The sequence below is a fragment of the Pleurodeles waltl genome, chromosome 7 (genome assembly GCF_031143425.1).
Source record: "Pleurodeles waltl isolate 20211129_DDA chromosome 7, aPleWal1.hap1.20221129, whole genome shotgun sequence".
Classification (NCBI taxonomy): Eukaryota; Metazoa; Chordata; class Amphibia; order Caudata; family Salamandridae; genus Pleurodeles; species Pleurodeles waltl.
The window spans coordinates 43,952,632-43,978,076 of record NC_090446.1 but is presented as its reverse complement, the minus strand read 5'-3'; the positions used below and the strand labels follow the sequence as shown (position 1 = coordinate 43,978,076).

Here is a 25,445-nt window from a genome sequence, read left to right as displayed (position 1 = left end):
AGGTATCGGCTGACCACACAAACAATAGGCTCGCTCAGGTCTGACCGCAGGATCCTATAAACCTCTTAATATCGTCCTACACCAATATTGGTGCATCGGGTGTTAATCCAAAATCGGCACAGCTTTTTTTATCTTGGGCAAAAGGACATGATGTTCTCTATGTTCTCTATGTTCTCACTGGCATACCCACAATACTGACACAAAGGTGCTATCTGTGTCACAGTCTTCAATTTGCACACAAACTCATTAACTGAAAGATTCCCCAGCCTGGATTTGACAAAAAGCATATGAGCTACTGGTGGATAAATAGCATCTATGTAGAACTGTTACCCCGGCAGTGGCTTATAATCTAAAAACATTCCCTGTCTGAGCCTTACGATGACACTCAAGGACACTCTTCTGCCAGAAGGCTGTGATAATCTGGCCTCTGGCACCTGAGTGTATTGCTTGGGCGCATGTCCAATACTCCCCTAAGTCCAGGTTAACAATATAACACTTAACAAATTTGAAACAAGGAAATGTATGGGCCTTACTCAAACTCAAGTCTTCCTCCACAGCCAGCCTACAGTGGTGGAGGTCCTCCATTGACCATAGCCTGACCCAGTACAAAAGGGGGTCTTAGGGCTGCCAAATCCCCCACCTGTTTTAGCTCTAAATCAAAACATAATGGATCGATCGGATTACACTTGGGGAGGGAGAATAGTGACCTTATAAAGTTATTTTCTCTAACTATTAGGGCCCTGGCGTTTGAGTATCCCATACCTCTGCCCCATATCTGGCAGCAGTCTGTGCCATTGCCCTATAAATCTCTACAACAGGAGAAATGCACTTCGGGATAGTCCCCTGAACCCGCTTAATAATGACAGAACCAGCACATGCCAGCTCTATTCCACTTTTCTCCATATAAGTCTTCCAAGATCTGGCTTTGTCTAGCCTTACCCCTAGATAATCAAATGAATTTGATAATCTGCAGCATTTCCACTTTCAAACTGAATCTCCCTTTGCATGATCTATGCTGATTAAAGAACTTGGTTTTTGTCTTTGTGGTATTCACCTCTAAGCCAGGGGCTTTACAGAAATCAGTAAATCTATTTAAAATGTTCTGAAAGCCTGTAAGCATCCAAAGGATCAAGAGAGTATCATTAGTAAATAACAATGTAGGGATTGATATGCCTGCCAATTTCGAAGAATCATGAAAACACTTGCACAGAAAATCAACAATTTTTTTTATATACAGGGAGAAAAGAGATGGAGCCAGGACTCATCCCTGTTGGATTCCGCAGTGTACCGGGATGGGTTCTGTAAGATCGCCATTCATCCCCCATCTCACCTGGGCTGTGAAGTTATCGTTGAGTCTTATTAAAATGTCCAATAAATTCCCTGCCATACCCATATTGGCCAACGTGGACCACAGAAGCTACCTAGGAACCAGATCAAAAGTGGCCCTTTGGTCCACAAAGCCAAATATAGGTGATACCCAACTTGCCTCAAATATTTCGAAAAAAATTGTTCAAACCGGAAAATGCTGCCAATAGTGCTCACCATTGACCTAAACCCCACCTGCAAAAGAGAAAGCATGGAGGCCTCATCTATCCAGTGATTTATCTACTCAATACGTGCTGACAAAGGATCTTCTGAAGGTGATCAATTAGGCTAACCAGACTATAGTTATTTGGTATATTCCCAGCCCCCTTTTTATAAACAGGTATCATTTCTGCTGTGGTCCAGGAATCTGGAAGAGCCCCACTTGGCGCTATATCATTTGTGAGTCGGTTAATATAGGGGCCCCAGACTAATGGGTATGATTGAAACAAATCCCCAGGAATCCCATTCAGACTGGGCAGTTTACCTGGAGACATGGCCTGGGTAGCTTGTAGAGTTTCCTCTAATGAAAAACGTAAAAAATCAAGTCCTGCCCCCTTCCCATAGGACTCTTATACTGCTATTCCATCCTCCTTAAAATCATTGGGGAGGGGCGTAGATTTTAGAAAAATGATCTACCCATTGACAGGTTTGCACAACAAGTTCCAAAGGGCTATTAGATCTTAAGCAACCATGAGCCAATAAATGCCAAAAGCTCATAGAGTCCCGAGAATGGGCAGCCCTGACCAACTACATCCAGTTTCCATCAATCCATTTCTGCTTCTTCCTAGCGGTTCACTATTTGTATTGTTCCCTGGCAGCCCTAACCCTCTGACAGTCCCCATTCCTTACGGCCCTAATAAGCTCACTCTTGGCTTCCAGCATCTCTTGTTGTGCCATTTAGCCAAATGCAATAATGGAACCTTCCCAGCACGATTCTTTGTACACAAATCTTTTAGGGCAGAAAGTAAAACTGCATGCTACTCATTTACCGTTAGTTTTACCATTGGATTTCAAACTCAAATACCTAATAAATGTTTAATAAATGACAGTCAGGAACTCCCTATCTAAGCACAGCTTCGCCCAATTGACCGTTCTCCTGTTGTTACTTAACAATAAGATTGCTTCTGAACTATGTCCCTGGGCTATTAAACTACCTGTAAATAATCCACCTCAGTACAAGTTGTAGCCCATTATGGTCACTAACCAACCAATTTATAATTTCAAAATCCACTGCAAAATGTCAAAGATCCAAATCCAAAAAAACATGGTCAATCTTACTTAATACTGGCCCATGATTAAAGGTAAGGCATCACTTCACATCTGAAGAGAATCTCCCATTGCATGCACGTATCTCTTGGTTCAAAGTTAAGGACATGAGCTGGATGGCAGCCTGGGGCCAAGACAAAAGGAGGTCAGACCCAAATGAGGGGATGCCTCTGGCTGCATCCTCATCACTATAAATTGATGCTAAGCCTTCCAGTGGTTCAAAGGTGGTATTGAAATCACCTGCTTTTATTGATGGCTACCTATCTCCCTTATTACACAGATGGCAGACCAGAGCCGCCAAAGTAGGCGACTCCCTATTGCACTGTATGGTGGGGTTATAGATATTGTATATATGCCCCCACACACGCTTCTTTCCTTTACAGCTAGCCCCACGATATCTTTACTATTTACATCCAATCTTTTGATCTCCAAATCCAAATTAATTTTGAACCAAATATTCACACACCTAATGGGTGCCCCCTTTTTGGGGGTAAAGCCTCAATGCTATAATTCGAGTACCTCAATTAATGTACCTTATCCAAGGTCCACGTCTCCTACATAAGGATTAAGCCATATTTATTTATGAACATTCCTCACTCCAGTCCAAGATGATAATGCAATACGCTCCATAGTAGACACAATGTGGGCATTGACCTGTGATCCAGCTCTAACTTTAAAATCTATTCCAGTTTCAGTTTGGTAAACTGCCAACCCTGAGGAAAAGTTTGCGATCGATATGCCTGAGCAAGGACGTTTCTGTACAGACTTCCCTCCCCTGCAGAAAGATTTAATTCTCCTTGTAGCCCCCATATCAAATCAGGCTTCCTCGGACAAATCCCTTCCATACTGTACTCATTAGTTAACTTCTGCCTGCGACTATGGCTGCTATTGAGTCAATCCTGGCTCTCAAGGTCTGTGAGAATCTGGAATCTTGTGGTGACAGGAACATTGTATCAGGACCTTACCACATTTGAGCCAACTCAAGCTCACCTCTCATTCTCACTTGAGATCCTAACTCCCTTAAGTAGGAATAAAAAAAAACATCGGACCAACCCTCACGCCTGTATCCAACCTGTCTAAATTAAGCATGATGCCCCAATTGATCAGCTTCTCCGCAAGCTCTGGATACCTGCAATTGATTACTACCCAATTCCTGCTTTTAGTTTTGGCCATCGGCCCCATCCACCCGATCCTTCTCACCCACAGTAGTTCACTTGACTCGTGCAACCTAAAGTCTGTGTTTTGCGCTAATCAGTGGCATACTTTGCGGCATATTCAAGAGCCCCTAGTACCACCTTAGCGCCACCATAGCATCATTTTTTTACCCTAAGGTGGCGCTAAAGTGGCATTTTCCCCACACCATATTTTCAAAGTGGCGCAATGCATACATTGCTCCACTTTGTAAACCCTTGCGCCACATTATGCCTGCGCCAGTCATAATGTATGCAAGAGGGCATTCCCCCGATGGGGGGCGGGGTGCAAAATCTCTAAGAGATTTCCTTGCACCATTATTTTTGGCACTTTTAATGCTTGCTCAGAGCAGGCATTAAAAGGGGGCACACGAGGAGCAGAGCCAAAATGTTGGTCTCTTGTGCCCTGGTGTGCCGTATTTTAGATGCAGCGCACACAGGGTGGCGGTAGGAGGGCACTAAGGGGCGCAGGGAACGTGGAGCTGCATTGGGTGCAGTGCCACATTACTTAAATATGCCCTTATAATTTTCAGTTCAGCTCTTGTAATATTTTCAGTCTGGGATGCATGCCACGGAAAGTGTCTTTTTTACCGCGTGCTTGTGGTCGCCGGGAGGTTTTTAGCTCATTCAAGGGAAGTAATTCCCGTTTGTCGGCGGCAGGTGTAGGGTTTTGTAATCAACTGTTTGAATAATTCTGCTGTGACACTTGGAAAGTATAAACTGACGGTTTATGAGCGTTATGACGGGAATAGGGCTAGGCACTGCATGTTGTACAGGTGAAAGTTATCAGGGCGCTTTGAAGAATCTTTTGTTTCCCACCGATGGGATGAAAAGGTTGTTGCATCACTGCTGAGGGGCATCAGTGGCCTGGTACACACGGGTGGACTGGGGTGATGGTGAGGTCATGCCATTGAGATGAAGGTTTAATGTACGGGTGGTTTGCCCAGAGGCATTATTACTAACAATGAACTGCATTTGCCTTACACAACGAACGAGTTTCCGTCTTATTTACCCAACGTGGTTTGTTCCGCCTCCCACAAGTCACGCCACATTCCTCAAATGTTACTGATGTGAAAACTTGTGAGGCGCGGCACGGAATGACAGCTTCTAGCTGGCTGAGAGAGACGAGACTCCACACACCACAGCCAGGGTGAGAGCGCGGGTGGAAACTGAGCGTCGGTGGGATGTGCCTCGGGTCTACAGACACCAAGCACACGGGTACCCCTCAGCCTCGCGGTGCACTGTGGGATCACTGCGGAGGGATGAGGCGGCCTCCGGCTCTGCATGGCCACTGGTGATCACCATAATTGTGCTGTTTCCCCTTGTCTTCAGCACTGAGACTCATGTTTTAACTGAGTATGAAACTGAAATTTCCACAAAACAGTTTTAAACTTTGTTCTTTATAAAAGCTAATTTTGTAGACAAACGCCGCAGTTATAAGTACAATTTCACAGGTTATCTTTTTTCAGAGGGTAACGCATTTTCTTTACCCCTTTCTTATCTAGGAGGATAGGAGACAGCGCCACCCTCTGTTACCTACCACATATGGTGACTTAAGGGGGGCAGGAATGTAAACTGACTCAGCAGAGAAAGTTTGAGAGCACAACTGAAGTGTTCCCCGTGAGAATCATGAGGAAGCCAGGACGGTCAGGCGGCGCACACTGCAGGACCTTATTTACAAGGCCCCATAAAGCCACCCTGCATGGCTTTTCATGACCTTGTGTATATGGATTGAGGCAACACAGACCAAGTCGCTGCATTGCCTTTACTCTATACCGAGGCGTGCCATGAGCGTTACTGTAGGTGTTCCCACATAAAACCCATGGCATTCAACAGATTTCGTAAACTTGGGAATACCTCAAACTTATACGCCTCCCCACATGGATGTCGTTTATGGCTTGCTAGGGGTCACAGCTGCAACCCCATGATTGGCCCTTGCGACCCCTGGTACTGTATATGCAACCCCTGGACTCAGAGCTGGCAAAATCAGTGCCAGGAACACAGGGGCACTTTATCCTTATGGACATCGGTTGGGGCTCCAGCCTACTTGTTTTTTGTTATTTTTTAAAAGTTACCCTAATAGTGAATACCACTATATTATTCACTATTAGTTTTATAAAAAATTGAGTACAATTAGTAGAATACAACCCTCCCTGACAGCTGAGGTAAAAAATAAAAATGCTTTTAAATATATGTTGTGTGCATGCATGCAGGTGAGAGTATATTTATGTGATAAAGAGTGTGTGTGTGCTAGTGTGTAAGCATCTGTGGGTGAGTGAATGTATAGGTCAAATGTGGTCACTTTTGCTACCCCTCGCCTTTAGGTGAACCGACGTTCATGCCTCCGCAGGGGAGGCGTACGAGAGGTGCAAAAAATAGAAATATCTTTATTTCTCCTTGTTTTTTAAATTTTTCTATGTGTGCTTCATTCTGCAGCAAGCACAGAAAGAGGAAAACATATTTCTTGATTGTTTTTGTGCAAGAGGGTGTCCCTTCTTGCTCAAAAGCAATCATCCGAACAATGCAGACACCCTTGCATCAAGGTGCAAGGGTGACCTCATTGGTGCATGGCAGCCCATTGTGATGCCAGTGCAGGGAAAATGGATAGGAATGTGCTGTATCCCATGGATACTGGGCAATCCTGCCCTTTTCTTTTGATGCAGGGTAGTGCAGCAAGACTCCTTGCGGTGTTGCCCTGCACCAAAACCTCGTAAATGAGGCCCAGTGACCTTGGAAGGTATCCTAGCACATTTGAAGAAAGCAAAGGATAAACAAACCAGAATTAAAAGACCTTACAAAAAAGACACAGGGGCATCTTTACAAAGAATTGGTGTATGGCAGCTCCACAAGTCTATTTGCTATGCTGCCCTACGCCAATTCAAAAGGGCAGGAAAGCATCGTATCTATGAGATATGGTGCATTCCTGTCCTTTCAGCCAGCACCAGCACACAATTTTCTGCAAAATGGTGCAAGGGTGTCTGTGTTATTAGCAGGATTGTTTTTGTGCAGGAAGGTGCATCTCCATGCACAAAAATAATGCATGAAGGCTTTTCCCTCTTTCTATGTGTGCTGCAGAATAAAGCACACACAGAAAGAAAAAGAAGCAGGAGAAATAAAGATATTTCATCTCATTACACCTCCCCTTGGGAGGTGTACAGTTTTGAAGCATTCACAGGTTTACACATCCTTGTAATTCTGGAAATGCACAAAAACCCATGGAAAACCCACCTCAATGACCATGGAACGCCCCACTGATGCAGTGTAAGGCAGCGCAGTGATTTGAGCTGTGTTACCTTACACCATATTTACGAGACCATGAAAAGCCACGCAAAGTGGCTTTGCATGGCCTTGTACTTATGGGTCTGCTCTCTGAGCTTAACGGACCATCATAAAAAGTGACGCACCAGCAGCACCGGGGGCTCCTAAGTATGCCCTCATTTTCTTTTTTTATCTTGATTATTTCCAGTGGAACATAGCCTCTACCAAATATGTCTAACAGCTGTACAATTCTATATTGCATGATATATGTTGCAGGAATGATTTTTCTACCTTTCATAGTTCGCATGTAACAATAATTTGGCACAAAACATTTTCATAGGCGTCAAGTACCAGTTTTGCAATATTAAAAAAAAACAATTTAAGTTTTGCCTCTCAGAGAAATGTAGTTCTCTCCTGCAACCATGAGTGCCAGTCTTGCAGAGAATATTCTTTCTGGTAGTAAAAATTTGCCAGTATAATCTTTTTGCACATTCTGTAGGATAGGAATCGAATGGTGTAATTATATATAGGATAAATACACCCTGCCATAAGTATATGTATATTGTAATAAAAAAAGATGATTGAAGGAGTGCTGAAACCTTTCAAACACTCATCCCCATTAATAGATCTAGGGACTCATTCACTAAGACTATTAAGTATTTAAGACCTCTTTCTACCCATTTCACGTCAAAGTCACCTAGGCACTCTCCTAGTATCTGAGGACAACCAGAGCCCCTCACATTTGCTGCAATTCATTCTATAAATCTAGAATTTGTAAATTGGTAAAGGGAGTGCATCCAGGGTATGAATGCAGGTATCATGATTACTAGTTTCTGTTTTTTTTTAAACTTGTTGGTATTAAAATTTTCCAGAGAAAATACAAAACACCAACACAAATAAACATTGCAACAATAATAGATACAAAGGCTGATTCAGAGCCACGGTGCTGACAAGATGTCTCACAGAGCCCCCACCTGGCGGAGTTCATCACCCCTATACCAACAACAATTATCACACTGTTCAAATCACTGTAGGTCCCACCCAGATTTCCAGGTCCACTACACTCCAAGACTACCAGTCTTCTCCCTACCAGAGCAAGCATCGGACTCACTGGACACCTGTACCCATGTCTATGGAGGCACCAGTGACTAAGCAGGGGGGATGTCTGGGAAACATAATTCATCTCAGTCACCTCACTCCAGCGTTCCATCATCTCTCCTCGGAATTCCAAGTCCTGCTCCACATTCTCGTATGTCCACACTCTCCTAACCAACATTCCTCAGCGACTGACTACTCACTCAGATCCAACAACCATTTGTGCCACAGTGGGGGCGTGGAGGCTATCCAGTGTATCGCTAGGTGGCTCCTGGCCAACACTAGCCCCAGCAGTGCAAATCGATTAACCATTTTCTTCTCTATTTTTTGGGGAATGGGCAAAAGTCTAAAATGGAAATGATGCACCTTCCTATCGAGTTTGATGCCTATGACCTCTCTGAGTGTACGCAACACTCCATCCCAGTAAGTATCCACCTGTGGAGAACTCCACATCATATGAAGAAATTGTGCAAGGGATACAGTACATCTAGATGATGCATCAGCACAACAAGAAAAAATCTTATGCAACTGCTGTGGCGTACGATACGCCTGGTGCAGATAATAAAAATGCGGAAGCTTATAATGTGCATTACTGCCAGTGTCCTTCATCTGGGCATGGGCATGCTTCCATTTAGCATCTGTAAGAGGGTCTTACAGATCCCCAGACCAGCCAGCCTGGGATGGTCCCATATCTATGTATCTATCAGCCTCCAGTGTGACATACAACTTGGAAATGAGGCCCCATGCGTGCCTGCTCCAGCATGACACCAAGCGTGCATGACTCCTCCATCTCCTCAGGGAAGGCCAACCGGATCCCCTGGGTGGTGTGGGAGAGCTTGGCATATGGGAGAAACTGGCCCAAGCTACACAGAACGAGGTTGTCGCTTCCACCATTGTAAAAAAGGTGTCATCTACATACGGTCATCCCCCGCTCAACTGCCGCCCCCCAGCCACTGAAACATAGCCATAAAGGACTGTATTTGCTGAAAAGGCCACAACCACCAAGGCGGGAGAAGTCTAGCATATGGTGCTCTACACAAAGCCCATCTCACTGACTGCGCCCAGGCGACAGCCACCTGTTTCACAGTGTGGAGGCGGTCCGCCGGTACTCCAGTGCCACTCAGCTTGGAGAGACTGCTGCCATCCACCAAGCCACGCAATAGGCGGTTTTCCCAATTGGAGCCATCAGCATATCACAAGGCCGTATATTGCAGGAGCCCCACCAGAGAATAGATCTGCAAATCAGAGAGACCTAGTCTGCCCTCATCGGGGTCAAATTTCAAAATGTTCAGTTTAATCCAGTCCCTCTAGCCAGCCCACACCAAGAACACCAACAAACTATTGAGTTCTGTGAACATTGTCCCCGCTAAGTTGCAGAACAAATTCTGCATCATATAAGGCAGTAAGGCAAAAGCACCATCTTGTTCAAGTCTACCGTGGCCATCAACGAGACCAGGAGTGTATTCCAAAACTGAAGCGAAGTTCGTGGACCATTGATCACCTTCCCCAAATTCAGGTCACATTGGGGTCCGAGCCTAAAGCAATCTGTATGCCCAAATACCAAATTGATCCTACCCCCAGGGTAGATCATCCTCAGGAAGCTCCTCCCTTGAAAACCCCACTAGGCCCGCTAACAGGAACAGCACCATCTTGAGTCCATTGATTCATAAACTGGAAGCCCTACCAAAGTCCTCCAGCACCACCAGCAATACCAGAGTCCCCACAGGTATAGGAGAGTTTTGTCAGCCTACATCAACATTGTTCACACCACGTTTCTGACACTTACACCCCATTCTGCCAGTTGTTACTTTAGGCAGGCAGACAGGGGCTCCAATCCCAGGGAAAAGAGGAGCAGGAACAGGGGGCATTCCTGCCATGTACCCCTTCCCACATGAAAGGCCTTGAACACCACCATGCCTGTCTGCACCAACACTGTGGGCCTGCATACAGATGGCGCTCCCAGGGCAAGAATTCTGGCCCCACTCCCATGCACTACAGTAACTCCCAGCCCAGGGTGTCAAAGGCCTTTTTGATGTCCAGTGCCACCAGAGTCACATCAGTGTCCATCCCCCAAGTGGAGTGCATCACATGGGACAACTGTCTAAGATTGATATGGGTACCTCTCTCCAGCATGCACCGATCATTCTCCACCAGGCTCAACACTACTAGCCACAGCCTCATGTAGCCACAGCCTCATGGTCAGTACCCTGGAAAGGATTTTTGTGTCAATGTTCAACAAGCAGATCAGCTGATAAGACCCCAGGTCACTGGGGTCCTTATCTGGCTTTTGGACCATCACAATAAGGGCCTCGCGCATAGGCACTGGCAGTGGACCCTGGTGTCTAGCTTCCAGGAGCGTCTCCCGGAGTTTGGGGTCCAGTAAAGCAGAGTAAGTTTGGAAATATTCTACTGGCAAGCCATCGGGCCGGGCTTTTACCATGGCCCATATCACATAGGGCTACACTAACCTCCTCATATCAAAGCTCCCTTTTCAGGCTCTCCATTTGCTCTTCTGTAGGCCAAGGCAACCCCACTCTGTCTGAAAAGCTCCCCACCACTTGGCTCATATCAATCAACGGTGCCTCGTATATCCCTGCTAGATGGTCACGCAATAGTATATTTATGCCTAACTGTCCTACCACTGTCGTTCTGTTGGCCCTAGACAAGGATAAGATCAATGAGGGGGTCTTTCCCATTTAAGGAGCATGCAGCAGGTGCTCAGCTTTGCCCCCCCTGTAATCATTGTTTGTATTCCTTCCTGTTATAACGTTCTACATTATCCCATATACTCGCCATAGTGCACTGAGCTGCTGTCAGTTCACCAACCACTGTTCCCTGCTTTCCAGACTGTTGCTGTAGACTGGCCAGGTCCCCCTCTGCCTGTAGGAGATCCCACTCCAGCTCCGCCGAGTGCTACATACTCAGTAAAGGCTTTGAACCCACACAACCACTTTCAAGGTATCCCACTCAGTACTCCGCAGTTGCCATCGAAATACCCCTGCAGGACGACTAGATTTCCTCTTTGCAGATTAAGATGCCTAATTTATGTTAATAAAGACAAGGCTGCATTTGGGAATATTTTGAAAGGTTCACTTGAAGTTGGAACTCCAAGTATGTCAGGAGAAGTTTGTATCACTGCTGATAACAACCGCAGGAACAGTAAAACAAATTAGGCAACAGTGGACATCCCTGTTGAGGACCTTGCTTGATCTGAATGGTTCTAATAGAAACATATTGCAATTGATCTTAGCAGTGTGATTCTCATAAAGCCAACATACCTTGGTTCTGAATAGCTAACCCAGACCAATATGGGTCAATAAGGTGGCACATGTATGCCACTAAACCCTGTAAAAAGCTATTTAATCATCTAATGACAAGGCAAGTGCTTCTTCATCTGCCACAGTAGGTGCAATGCTGCACAACTGTGAGCCCATTTTTATCAAGGTTTTGCATTGCCCTTGTGCCAGGCAAGAGGGTGCAAGAGCGACACAAAACCTAAGCGGGATTTGTCAGGCTAGACAAGGCCACCTTGCATGGCCCTGCATGGCTTGATAAATCTAGAGTAAAATAAGGCAAAGCGAATCATTGCCTTGTGTCACTCTGCCTGAGGGAGGCATTCCATGAGTGGAGCATGAGTATTTCCATGCATCCACCCAACGGATTGTGGCGCATTCCCAGATTTACCATTAATGGTACACTTGCGAATGTGTCAAAATGCTACACCTCCCCTGGTGTGACGTAACAAGTGGAAATATCTTTATTTCCCCTTGATTTTTCCTCTTTTCATGTGTGCTGCATTTTCCCCTCCTTTACCGAGAGGTTAATAATCGCTTGGCTATATATGAACTTCAAGGTACCTACCTACTCCTCCTTGAAGACCTGATAGAACGAGTAATTGTTTCTCTGCCTTAAAAAATGTGCTGACAAAACCATCTTGGCTTGCCAACTTGAATGTTCCAATTTTATCAAGGGCATTTGCTATTTTGTCTCATGAAATGTCACACACTAAACCATGAAAAGCTGTGCTAATCTTACATGCTGTTATCTTCTAATTCCAAGGTGCCCTCATTTCTCAAAAACAACAAACTCGGTGGATCTGGTACAATGGAGATTCAGATATTGATAAGAGACAGAAAATTAATAAACTGTGAAATCATTTATGCAGATATAGTTAGCTGTGTATATGAGCAGATGGTGCTAGCTATGTATACTTTGGGATTTTAAGGAGAGTAGTTTCAGAGGCGTCAGATAAGAACTTGGTCAAAAAAGGAGAAACAAAAGGGAACAAAAAAACCTTACACCTCTAACTTTAGTTTCTGTGGTTAAACACCTAAGGCACTAAACAACATCTGTAACAATTGTCATTGTAGGATCTGGAAAAGAAAGAGAGCCTCAACAAGAAATGATATACTACTTAACGAAGTAGTCATCATCCTAAAATACTGAGCTGAACACCACCAATTGTAGTGATTGTTACAGACAAAGACATCCCCCACCCCATGAAACTTGTAACATGACCGAGGGCAGTGCTTTTAAACATATCAAATGGCCTGTATCTGAGATCAGTAAGAACAAGCATAGAGCCTGATGTACAAAGCATATTTTGAAGTGGCAAGGCAAAGGTTTGCAACAGTAAAATGGCCTAAACGAATTTTGTAATTCGGTAACAGGTTACTAAATTGCAAAGTGGGTTTAGAAATGTATCAGTAGTTTGTGACCATAAAGAAAGTTTTCTATCAGTGGTCTAGGAAACCATTGTTGAACAATATTTTAAGCTGCAATTTTTTCTTAAATGCATGCGGGTTTCCTTTAAGGAAAAAGGGCTGCATATAAAAACAAGCATTTGCAATACAATGGGTCTTGTGCTTGCTCGAGTTAGAGCTATTAGCATTGTAAATTCCTAACTGGACTTTTCTTGCCACATAAATTGAAAATGAAAAGTGAAACAGTTGACATAAGCAAGGCAATTCCAAGTGCCACGGCTGCCATGAGCGTGAGCGCGAAGGAGAGACACAAAAGTAAAAACAAGTTTCCTCACAGTCAAGCGTATTGGCAAACGTGCAACTAACCATGTAACAGGGTCGATGGGCAAGGCGGTAACACAACTGCCCCAAGGAGGGACAAACATAAAGCATTTACTAATGATAACAAAGAATGTTTTAGAGGCAAAGCCATGAACGAGTGATAGTGATGAGCGTGGTTAAAAGCCTACAGATAAATTACAACACACGTGCTCGACCTAAAAACAATGTTCTGGCGCACGCTCAGCCTAGAGGTTGGTGTGAGTGCCAAATGGGCTCTACCATCCCCGCAACGGCCACCAGACTCCTAAATACATGAAAGTAACTCCAAAAGGAGAGGCTAAACTTAATTTTTACTAGTCAATCTACTTTGAGGAAATCTAACTCTGACATTCAGTATATGTATCTCTCCATTCAGGCACAATTAACCAATTCAACTCGCAAAATCAACATAAAATTCTCATCCAATACCCGGATAAGAAGTGACAAGTGACACAGTTCGTGTAATTTTTTTTTTTTGCTGCAAAGTGTGAAGGTTTGATTAATAATATATATATTTTTTTTTACATAGCGCTTCATGTTTCAATTTTGTCATTTCGAAGCACTGAAACTACTAGTTTTACTAATGGCCAATTTAATGGTACTCAACTTAAAGACTGTGGAAGGATGAAAGAGTTAGTCTTGCTTGCCAGGATTCAAATTTGTGACCTTCAGTCCTGCGTATGTCAAAAACAAACCATCTGGCCAGCTACATTGCTGATAATATGGGATATCCCAGCATCTAAAGGACTGTTTTGGAGGGTAACCTGACTAAATACTTGAGAGAACCCAATAAAATAAAAGCACAAAGTATACGTGGGTATACTTTCTGCATACTGTTCAAGAACAAGTCAAAGGAGATGCTAGCATATGATGGGTTAGGATAGACTCAGAGGCTTAGCTAAACTATCTTTTAAAACACATTCAGAGCTATCTGTGCCACACCTGATCAGTGTATGACACACCTCACTCAACTGTGCATTGCTCACTTCGGCATGCAAGGTGTTGCTGCTTGGCTACCTGGTTTTCCCTTCGTGGGCAGGATAATTATAGGAGCAGTTTCTCTGGGAATGTACAGCAAGATAGTTCTGCAATAGGAGGGAAGGGCTGCAGGACGCTACTGGTTAGAACAAACCTGTACACCTTCAGCTCTTTCCCCAAACTGTATAGATTCACATGTGGGAAGTTGCCACCTCTCTTAGGGCCAGATGTACGAACACATTTTCCCATTGACACAGAATGGGAAAAAACCCTTTGCTACATCTGGCCCTTACTTCCAACCAGTCAGTGACTCCCATTTTTTTATTGTTTATTTAACTTAAGAGGAACAGTGTACAGTGGCGAAACGTGTTCTGTGGTAATATTGCCAACTGAAGTATCTTACATGTACTTTAAACGATCAATAGAGTACCCTAGGACCAACACCAAATAATATAATCATTTGCAATGCAATGGGTCTTGCATTTGCTCAAGTTAGCGCTATTAGCGTTATAAACTCCTAATTGGACTTTTCTTGCCACATAAACTGAAAATGAAAAGTAAAACAGTTTCACATAAGCGAGCCGATGGCCACCATGAGCATGAAGGAGACACACAAAAGGAAACAGAAGTTCGCTTGCAGTCAAACATATCAGCAAATGTGCAATTATCCATGTAACCGGCAAAAGTGCAATGATCCATGTAATAGGGTCGATGTCATGCAATGCGCTTGACTACTGCCCATCGAGATCGCACTGTGTAGGAAATAAAAATAAAAAGTAGTCCAGAAGCCATGCGTAAAACATGGAGCCTCTGATGTTTTCAGTAGTTTACCAGTGCTCTCAAGGAGGGCTAGACACCGGAAAAGGCATGACATATGAATGTCTTTCACTAATGAAATCTAGCATATTTTAAAAGGCAAGCCCACGAACCAACCAAGCTGATGGTCGTGACATGGGCGTGGGTAAAAGCCCACAGAGAGCTTACAACAGAGAGGGAGGGCTTGCGTGCTCGACCCTAAAAATGTATTTTATTAAAACTGACATGATGGTCTTATGACCCTAACAGGCCACCATCCCTATGATGACTTAGTGGTTGCAATTTGTGACCTACCTCATGAATATTGATGAGATAGGTCATATTAAGGAATGCTCCATGTGACATAGTGCATAGGTTGGCGGCAAAATCCCCTTGGATTCATAAAAAATCAGTTTGCACTTTGCATCCACCTTTTTGCAAAGACAGTGTTCGTACATAAGTCCCTCAGATCTATTTATATCTGTCTTTCAAATATAAATATAAACAAAGCAAGGAAGCCATGCAGAGATTCCATAGTGGTATCAGTGTGAGGATAAGTGAAGTAATTGTTACTACATTATGACGTTTCTACTGCTTTCTTACAAGGGCGACATGGATTTATTCCTGTCTTGGGCTATCATCTTTACAATCCTATTAAGTCATGCGCTGTCCGATTGCTGACTAGAATGTCTCAGGCCCTCATTCTGACCCTGGTGGTCAAAGACCGCCAGGGCGGAGGACCGCGGGAGCACCGCCGACAGGCCGGCGGTGCTCCAATGGGGATTCCGACCGCGGCGGTAAGACCGCGGTCGGACCGGCAGCACTGGCGGTCTCCCGCCAGTGTACCGCCGCCCCATTGAATCCTCCACGGCGGCGCAGCTAGCTGCACCGCCGAGGGGATTCCGACCCCCCCTACCGCCATCCAGTCCCTGGCGGTTCGACCGCCGGGAATCAGTTGGCGGTAGGGGGGGTCGCGGGGCCCCTGGGGGCCCCTGCAGTGCCCATGCCACTGGTATGGGCATTGCAGGGGCCCCCGTAAGAGGGCCCCTACAAGTATTTCACTGTCTGCTTGGCAGACAGTGAAATACGCGACGGGTGCCACTGCACCAGTCGCACAGCCTCCACTCCGCCGGCTCGATTCCGAGCCGGCTTCCTCGTGGAAGCCTCTTTCCCGCTGGGCTGCCGGGCGGCCTGAAGGCGGCCGCCCGCCAGCCCAGCGGGAAAGTCAGAATTACCGCGGCGGTCTTTTGACCGCGCAGCGGTATTCTGGCGGCTCCCGACAGGCCGGCGGCGACCGCCGCCCGCCAAAGTCGGAATGAGGGCCTCAGTCTTACTCAGGGCAAGTCCAGAAAAGGTTCATATTCCTTGCCGGTGACACCAACTGGGACCTGCCTGAGCAGAGACTTTTGGAAAAATCCCAAATTAGGTGCTCAAGAAGTATTTCCTTCCAACACAACTGGAAACCTAAAGTCCCTTCTATATGCTGGGCGCAAGAGGGAAAGGCCTTGGTAGGTAGAAGAATAGGATTAGAAGCTGCAATTCAAAACATAAATTTCTCATGAATATTCATCAATTTGTGTATCACGTTCTTAGGGGAGTCAAAGAGGAGAGCTGTTTAAGTTTAAAATATTTCTTACAATCTCAGTAGCTCATATTTATTATCAGATTTAAAATATTAATCAAAATGTCATTATTATCATCAAATACAGAACAAAGCATGAAGTGTTTTCCATTCAAAGAATTCCCTATTCTAAGATATCGGAACATAATTTGGGAAAAAGCATCAGTTAAGAACCCATTAGGAGTTCAAGAATGAAAGATGAGAAAGCAATCAAGAAGCTCAGTAAAGTTTATTAGCAATATAATTTCAAATAGGGAAATAAAAGGGTATCTCAGAATGAAACTGAGAAGTGTCTTAGCAAAGGGTTTCACAGAGACTATGGCAGAGTTCAAAAGAAAGTTCTGAAACTACTCTAGGGAGACACTATCTTATAACATGTATTATCTCCACATTAGCAACATTCTGTCTCCCGTCTTGCTTGATTCATCTATTCACCATACAGTGTCATAATAGGAGCAGGACAGCTTCCGTCATCTAAACTATCCAAACAAATGGTCTACCAAACATTCTTTAATATTGTATTACATTTTGCAAGAAGACTATCTAGCTGGATACTGGTCCTCACGCAAGTGAAAAATTGGGAGACAGAAAGTTCAGGGTTAGCGTGAGCAATATTTCATGACATATCCCCTTGAACATTTATTTGTGAACAAGCAAATTTAGTATATCAAACTAAACATTTGATTTAATTAATAAACTTATGAAAGTATGAAGGTTAAATAATGCTATTACATATGAACTAGTCGATTGTTTAATATATTTTGTTCTGGTAGTTATTTAAACTTCTATACTGACCTAGGTCAGTGACCATAAACAAGTGAAATGTGTACAGTTTTACATTCTTTAACAAAAACATGCTGATATGGCAGCATAGTCCCTTTTTGACTTGTAAGAAAAACAGGAATGAGAAAGAAATGCATATTATAAAAAGGGGCTTTAGAGAACAAATATAAATTTATATACAATCTATATAAACCCCCCTTTTTTATTAACTTTTACTACTCTTTATCACTACCCACCCCTAAACCCTAAAGATGCGATTACCACCCTTTCCCACTAGCCACCCCAATCCCTTAATTTACCCTTTCCATACTTTACCACTACCCACCATTAAACCCTAAATGTACCCTTATCGCCCTTTATCACTACCCACATCGAAGCCCCAAAAATACCACTCTTTAAAACAATCCACCCTTAAAACCAAAAAATACATTGCCGCCCTGTACCACTAAGAACCCACTAAGAACCCACTAAGAACCCATTAACCCTAAAAAATACCCTTCCTGCCCCTAAGTCCTAAGTCCTAAATACCCCTTCATCCCTAAACCCTAAAATGACCCTTACTACCCTCCCTCACTATCCAAAACTAAACCTTAAAACCATCACCATCATTTACGTATATGGGTTCACATACCTTAAAATACTCACCATGTGTGCTTAGAACATGCATGGTAAAGGCCTGTACATAGTAAAGTCTATGCACAAAAGGCATGCGTGGTAGAGGCATGCATGTTATTGACATAGAACCACAGCATGATATCTCTGTACTGCAGGATAATTTGCAAATTGTACTTTATTTCAGGACTACCATGGTGTTGGGGAAGTTACCCCAGTGCAGGATGCTGTTCAAGACTACAAGCTTGAGTTCTTGTCTGAAAATGAAGGACTTACAACCATGAGGTTCAGCCGCAAGTTCAGAACATGTGACCCCTTCGATGTCGATGTCACAGTAAGTGGTTATTATATGAGTATGGGATGGTTGCCCATGACGTAGACCTGACATGCACATGTGATGTAATGAACATTCCAAATTGTGCTTGCAGAATCAGCCTTATCTTTTTTGATCATTGTTCGCCAGCAGAGTTGTTAGGTGTGATGACCACCATCGGGTGAGATGGCAGCATCCTGGCAATTTAAATGTTCATGATGGTGATTTAGTGCTGCTATTTTCTAGTGGCTAGATGTTAACTGACTGTAATAGAGATAACCATTATAAAGGATGTCATTGAGAACTTGGAGCAATTAAATTATGCCCCTGCCAAGTGCAAACATGGGTGATTGTTCATTTATTCTCTCCATCCACCCCAACCCCACTTGCATCAGAGAATCTAGGAACATTTTGTTGAAGTATTCAACAATAACATTTTCTGCCTTTACCCTCTGTAGGCGAACACCCAGCGCATCATTGCTGCGTATGGGACTTCTGACACTATTGGCTACCACAGAGCCAATCAACGTTTCATGGCATCCGTCCAGCTGCTGTCAGAAGCACCAGTCTCAGGACCAGATCCAGAGCCATCCTTCACCTATGACATAAAAATGTCCAATGTGAGCATCATATGTAACGATTGTTAACCTGTTTCCAAGTATTCATTTGAAACTGTGCGCCCTATGGCCCATATTTATTGGAAAATTAAGGAGTGCGACAGTGCGCAAATATTGGCAGCGCCTTACTCAGTCATTTTCACAACGCAGGGATGCGCCTTATTTAAATGAATACTGTGCACCCCTGTATTGTGCTCTGCGCTGGCACTAAATTGAACTGCCTAGCCCCAATGCAGGCATCCTTGCACCAGTGTGCAAAGTTGTCTGCGTTGAGGGGTGTGATTGTTTATGTGTGGGAAGGTGTCCCTTCGTCCACTCAAACCTTCATTTATGACGATTTGGCACTTCTGTGTGTGCTGCAGAAGCCAGCATACACAGAAGTGCCAAAGCGTCATTTTAAAACAATTGTTTATGTGCAGAAAGGGACACCTTCCTGCACATAAACAATCATGTCTGGCATTTTGCTCTTTCTATGCATGCTGCAAAATGCAGCAAACATGGAAAAAGTAAAAAATGAGGAGGAATAAAAGTATTCCTCCTCATTGCATCTTGGTTAACTCCACCCCTAGGGTGGTGTTAGATTTTGGCGCTGCCTAAGGTTTACGAAAACTCGTATATCTGGGCAGCGTCAAAATGCAATGGGTGCTGCTGTGATACACCCACAGCAACACCCACTGCATGCCCCTTACACGCAAAAGGCTGCTTGTGAAGGGGCCATATTTACAAGGTGGTGTTCAGCCACAAAAAGTGGCTTAACGCTACCTTGTGAATACGTCGCGGTGCATAGCGCCACCAGAGCATCACTAAAAGTGATGCTCCTGTGGTGCTAGGGGCTCATAAATATGCCCCCATGTTTGACTGAGGGGTCACTTAGGCTCTGCACATGGAAACCTGTGTTTTTAAAGGCATCTGAATAAACTCTCCCGACTTGGCACTGCTTCTAAAGCACAGCAATAGGACATGATTTACAGTTTAAAATGCCTGTTTTCACCCCCAAATGAGTAAGAAAAATGGTGGTTAACGTTACTCACTGGGCTATATAATAGTAATAGAAGCAGCACAAGTATTTTTTGCATATAATAGTAATTGAAGCATCGAAAGTATTTGCGGTGTATAGTAGTAATAAAAGCAGCACAAGTATTTTTGGCATATAATAGTAATAGAAGCAGCACAAGTAATTTTGGTGTATAACAGTATTAGAAGCAGCGCAATTGTTTTTGGCATATAGTAGTAATAGAAGCAGCACAATTGTTTTTGGTGTATAGCAGTAATAGAAGCAGCACTAGTATTTTTGGCGTATAATAGTAATAGAAGCAGCAAAAAATGTTTCGGCGTATAGCAGTACTAAAAGCAGAGCAATTATTTTTGGTGTATAATAGTAATAGAAGCAGCACAAGTATTTTTGGCATATAATAGTAATAGAAGCAGCACAATTACTTTTTGCGTATAGTAGTAATAAAAGCAGCTCAAGTATTTTTGGTGTATAATAGTAATAGAAGCAGCGCAAGTATTCTTGGCGTATAGTAGTAATAGAAGCAGCGCAATTGTTTTTGGCGTATAGTAGTAATAGAAGCAGTGCAAGTATTTTGGGTGCATGATAGTAATAGAAGCAGCACAATTATTTTTGGCGTGTAGTAGTAATAGAAGCAGCGTAATTGTTTTTGGCGTATACTAGTAATAGAAGCAGCACAAGAATTTTTGGTGTATAATAGTAATAGAAGCAGCGCAAGTATTTTTGGCGTATAATAGTAATAGAATCAGCACAATTATTTTTGGCATATAGTTGTAATAGAAGCAGCGCAAGTATTTTCTGTGTAAAATAGTAATAGAAGCAGCACAAGTATTTTTGGTGTATAATAGTAATGGAAGCAACGCAAGTATTTTTGGCGTATAATAGTAATAGAAGCAGCACAATTATTTTTGGCGTATAGTGGTAATAAAAGCAGCGCAAGTATTTTTGGTGTATAATAGTAATAGAAGCAGCTCATTTGTTTTTTGCCTATAGTAGTAATAGAAGCAGCGCAATTGTTTTTGGCGTATAGTAGTAACAGAAGCAGCGCAAGTATTTTGTGGGTATAATAGTAATAGAAGCAGCACAAATATTTTTGGTGTATAGTAGTAATAAAAGCAGCGCAGGTATTTTTGGTGTATAATAGTAATAGAAGCAGCACAAGTATTTTTGGCGTATAATAGTAATAGAAGCAGCACAATTATTGTTTGCGTATAGTACTAATAAAAGCAGCACAAGTATTTTTGGTGTATAATAGTAATAGAAGCAGCGCAAGTATTTTGGGCGTATAATAGTAATAGAAGCAGCACAATTATTTTTGGTGTAAAGTAGTAATAAAAGCAGCGCAAGTATTTTTGGTGTATAATATTAATAGAAGCAGCACAAGTATTTCTGGCATATAATAGTAATAGAAGCAGCGCAATTGTTTTTGGCGTATAGTAGTGATAGAAGCAGTGCAAGTATTTTTGGTGTATAATAGTATAAGAAGCAGCGCAAGTATTTTTGCCTTACAGTAGTAATAGAAGCAGCACAAGTATTTTTGACGTATAATAGTAATAGAAGCAGCGCAAGTATTTTTGGTGTATAGTAGTAATAGAAGCAGCACAAGTATTTTTGGCGTATAATAGTAATAGAAGCAGCACAAGTATTACTGGTGTATAGTAGTAATAGAAGCAGCACAAGTATTTTTGTTGTATAATAGTAATAGAAGCAGCACAAGTATTTTTTGGCATATATTAGTAATAGAAGCAGCGCAATTGTTTTTGGCGTGTAGTAGTGATAGAAGCAGCACAAGTATTTTTGGTGTATAATAGTAATAGAAGCAGGGCAAGTACTTTTGTCTTATAATAGTAATTGAAGAAGGGCAAGTATTTTTGGCGTACAATGGTAATAGAAGCAGTGCATGTATTTGTGGTGTATGGTAGCAATAGAAGCAGGGCAAGTATTTGTGGTGTATGGTAGTAATAGAAGCAGCACAAGTATTTCTGGTGTATAGTAGTAATAGAAGCAGCACAAGTATTTTTGGTGTATAATAGTAATAGACACAGCGCAAGTATTTTTGGCTTGTAGTAGTAATAGAAACAGCGCAAGTATTTTTGGCGTATAATAGTAATAGAAGCAGCACAATTGTTTTTGGCGTATAGTAGTAATAGAAGCAGCGCAAGTATTTTTGGCGTATAATAGCAATAGAAGCAGCACAATTATTTTTGGCGTATAGTAGTAATAGAAGCAGCGCAACTACTTTTGGCATATAATAGTAATAGAAGCAGCACAAGTAATTTTGGCATATAGTAGTAATAGAAGCAGCGCAAGTATTTGTGGTGTATGGTAGTAATAGAAGCAGCACAAATATTTCTGGTGTATAGTAGTAATAGAAGCAGCGCACGTATTTTTTGAGTATAGTAGTAATAGAAGCAGCACCATTATTTTTGGCGTATAGTAGTAATAAAAGCAGCACAAGTATTTTTGGTGTATAATAGTAATAGAAGCAGCGCAAGTATTTTTGGCGTATAGTAGCAATAGAAGCAGCGCAATTGTTTTTGGCGTGTAGTAGTGGTAGAAGCAGCACAAGTATTTTTGGTGTAAAATAGTAATAGAAGCAGGGCAAGTACTTTTGGCTTATAATAGTAATAGAAGCAGCGCAAGTATTTTTCGCGTATAATGGTAATAGAAGCAGTGCAAGTATTTGTGGTGTATGGTAGTAATAGAAGCAGGGCAAGTATTTGTGGTGTATGGTAGTAATAGAAGCAGCCCAAGTATTTCTGGTGTATAATAGTAATAGAAGCAGCGCAAGTATATTTGGCGTATAGTAGTAATAGAATCAGCGCAATTGTTTTTGACGTATTGTAGTAATAGAAGCAGCGCAAGTATTTAAGGCGTATAATAGTAATAGAAGCAGCACAAGTATTTTTGGTGTATAAGAGTAATAGAAGCAGGGCAAGTACTTTTGGCTTATAATAGTAATAGAAGCAGCGCAATTGTTTTTGGCATGTAGTAGTGATAGAAGCAGCACAAGTATTTTTGGTGTATAATAGTAATAGAAGCAGGGCAAGTACTTTTGTCTTATAATAGTAATTGAAGAAGCACAAGTATTTTTGGCGTACAATGGTAATAGAAGCAGTGCAAGTATTTGTGGTGTATGGTAGCAATAGAAGCAGGGCAAGTATTTGTGGTGTATGGTAGTAATAGAAGCAGCACAAGTATTTCTGGTGTATAGTAGTAATAGAAGCAGCACAAGTATTTTTGGTGTATAATAGTAATAGACACAGCGCAAGTGTTTTTGGCTTGTAGTAGTAATAGAAGCAGCGCAAGTATTTTTGATATTTAATAGTATTAGAAGCAACGCAAGTATTTTTGGTGTATATTAGTAATAGAAACAGCGCAAGTATTTTTGGCGTATAATAGTAATAGAAGCAGCACAATTGTTTTTGGCGTATAGTAGTAATAGAAGCAGCGCAAGTATTTTTGGCGTATAATAGCAATAGAAGCAGCACAATTATTTTTGGCGTATAGTAGTAATAGAAGCAGCGCAACTACTTTTGGCATATAATAGTAATAGAAGCAGCACAAGTAATTTTGGCATATAGTAGTAAGAGATGCAGCGCAAGTATTTGTGGTGTATGGTAGTAATAGAAGCAGCACAAATATTTCTGATGTATAGTAGTAATAGAAGCAGCGCACGTATTTTTTGAGTATAGTAGTAATAGAAGCAGCACCATTATTTTTGGCGTATAGTAGTAATAAAAGCAGCGCAAGTATTTTTGGTGTTTAATAGTAATAGAAGCAGCGCAAGTATTTTTGGCGTATAGTAGTAATAGAAGAAGCGCAATTGTTTTTTGCGTGTAGTAGTGATAGAAGCAGCGCAAGTATTTAAGGCGTATAATAGTAATAGAAGCAGCACAAGTATTTTTGGTGTATAAGAGTAATAGAAGCAGGGCAAGTACTTTTGGCTTATAATAGTAATAGAAGCAGCACAAGTATTTTTGGTGTATAATAGTAATAGAATCAGCACAATTATTTGTGGCATATACTAGTAATAGAAGCAGCGCAAGTATTGTCAGTGTATAATAGTAATAAAAGCAGCGCAAGTATTTTTGGTGTATAATAGTAATAGAAGCAACGCAAGTATTTTTGGCACATAATAGTAATAGAAGCAGCACAAGTATTTTTGGTGTATAATAGTAATAGAAGCAGCGCAAGTATTTTTGGCTTGTAGTAGTAATAGAAGCAGCTCAAGTATTTTTGACGTATAATAGTAATAGAAGAAACGCAAGTATTTTTGGTGTATAGCAGTAATAGAAGCAGCACAAGTATTTTTGGCGTATAATAGTAATAAAAGCAGCGCAATTGTTTTTGGCGTATAGTAGTAATAGAAGCAGCACAAGTATGTTTGGCGTATAATAGCAATAGAAGCAGCACAATTATTTTTGCCGTATAGTAGTAATAGAAGCAGCACAAGTACTTTTGGCTTATAATAGTAATAGAAGCAGCACAAGTATTTTTGGTGTATAATAGTAATAGAATCAGCACAATTATTTGTGGCATATACTAGTAATAGAAGCAGCGCAAGTATTGTCAGTGTATAATAGTAATAAAAGCAGCGCAAGTATTTTTGGTGTATAATAGTAATAGAAGCAACGCAAGTATTTTTGGCATATAATAGTAATAGAAGCAGCACAGTATTTTTGGTGTATAATAGTAATAGAAGCAGCGCAAGTATTTTTGGCTTGTAGTAGTAATAGAAGCAGCTCAAGTATTTTTGACGTATAATAGTAATAGAAGAAACGCAAGTATTTTTGGTGTATGGTAGTAATAGAAGCAGCACAAGTATTTTTAGTGTATAGTAGTTATAGAAGCAGCACAAGTATTTTTGGTGTATAGTAGTAATAGAAGCAGCGCAAGTATTTGTGGTGTATGGTAGTAATAGAAGCAACACAAGTATTTCTGGTGTATAGTAGTAATAGAAGCAGCACAAGTATTTTGTGAGTATAGTAGTAATAGAAGCAGCAAAATTATTTTTGGCGTGTAGCAGTAATAAAAGCAGTGCAAGTATTTTTGATGTATAATAGTAATAGAAGCAGCGCAAGTATTTTTGGCGTATAGTAGTAATAGAAGCAGCGCAATTGTTTTTGACATATAGTAGTAATAGAAGCAGCGCAAGTATTTTGGGCGTATAATAGTAATAGAAGCAGCACAATTATTTTTGCCGTATAGTAGTAACAGAAGCAGCGCAATTGTGTTTGGCGTATAGTAGTAATAAAAGCAGCGCAAGTATTTTTGGTGTATAATAGTAATAGAAGCAGCGCAAGTATTTTTGGCGTATAATAGTAATAGAATCAGCACAATTATTTTTTGCATATAGTAGTAATAGAAGCAGCGCAAGTATTTCTGGTGTATAATAGTCAGAGAAGCAGCACATTTTTTTTTGCCATATAGTAGTAATAGAAGCAGCGCAATTGTTTTTGGCGTATAGTAGTAAT

The 25,445-nt window shown here is 42.0% G+C and overlaps 1 protein-coding gene across 1 annotated transcript in view; it reads left to right on the top strand.

Moving 5' to 3' along the window:
- The window catches only part of LOC138303592 (DBH-like monooxygenase protein 2), a 113,310-nt gene that overhangs the window by 5,680 nt on the left and 82,185 nt on the right, over window positions 1–25,445 (top strand). The window contains exons 2-3 of the mRNA XM_069242865.1: window positions 18,214–18,360; window positions 18,798–18,959. Of these exons, the coding sequence (XP_069098966.1) occupies window positions 18,214–18,360; window positions 18,798–18,959 (309 nt within the window). The remainder of the gene's footprint in view (window positions 1–18,213; window positions 18,361–18,797; window positions 18,960–25,445) is intronic.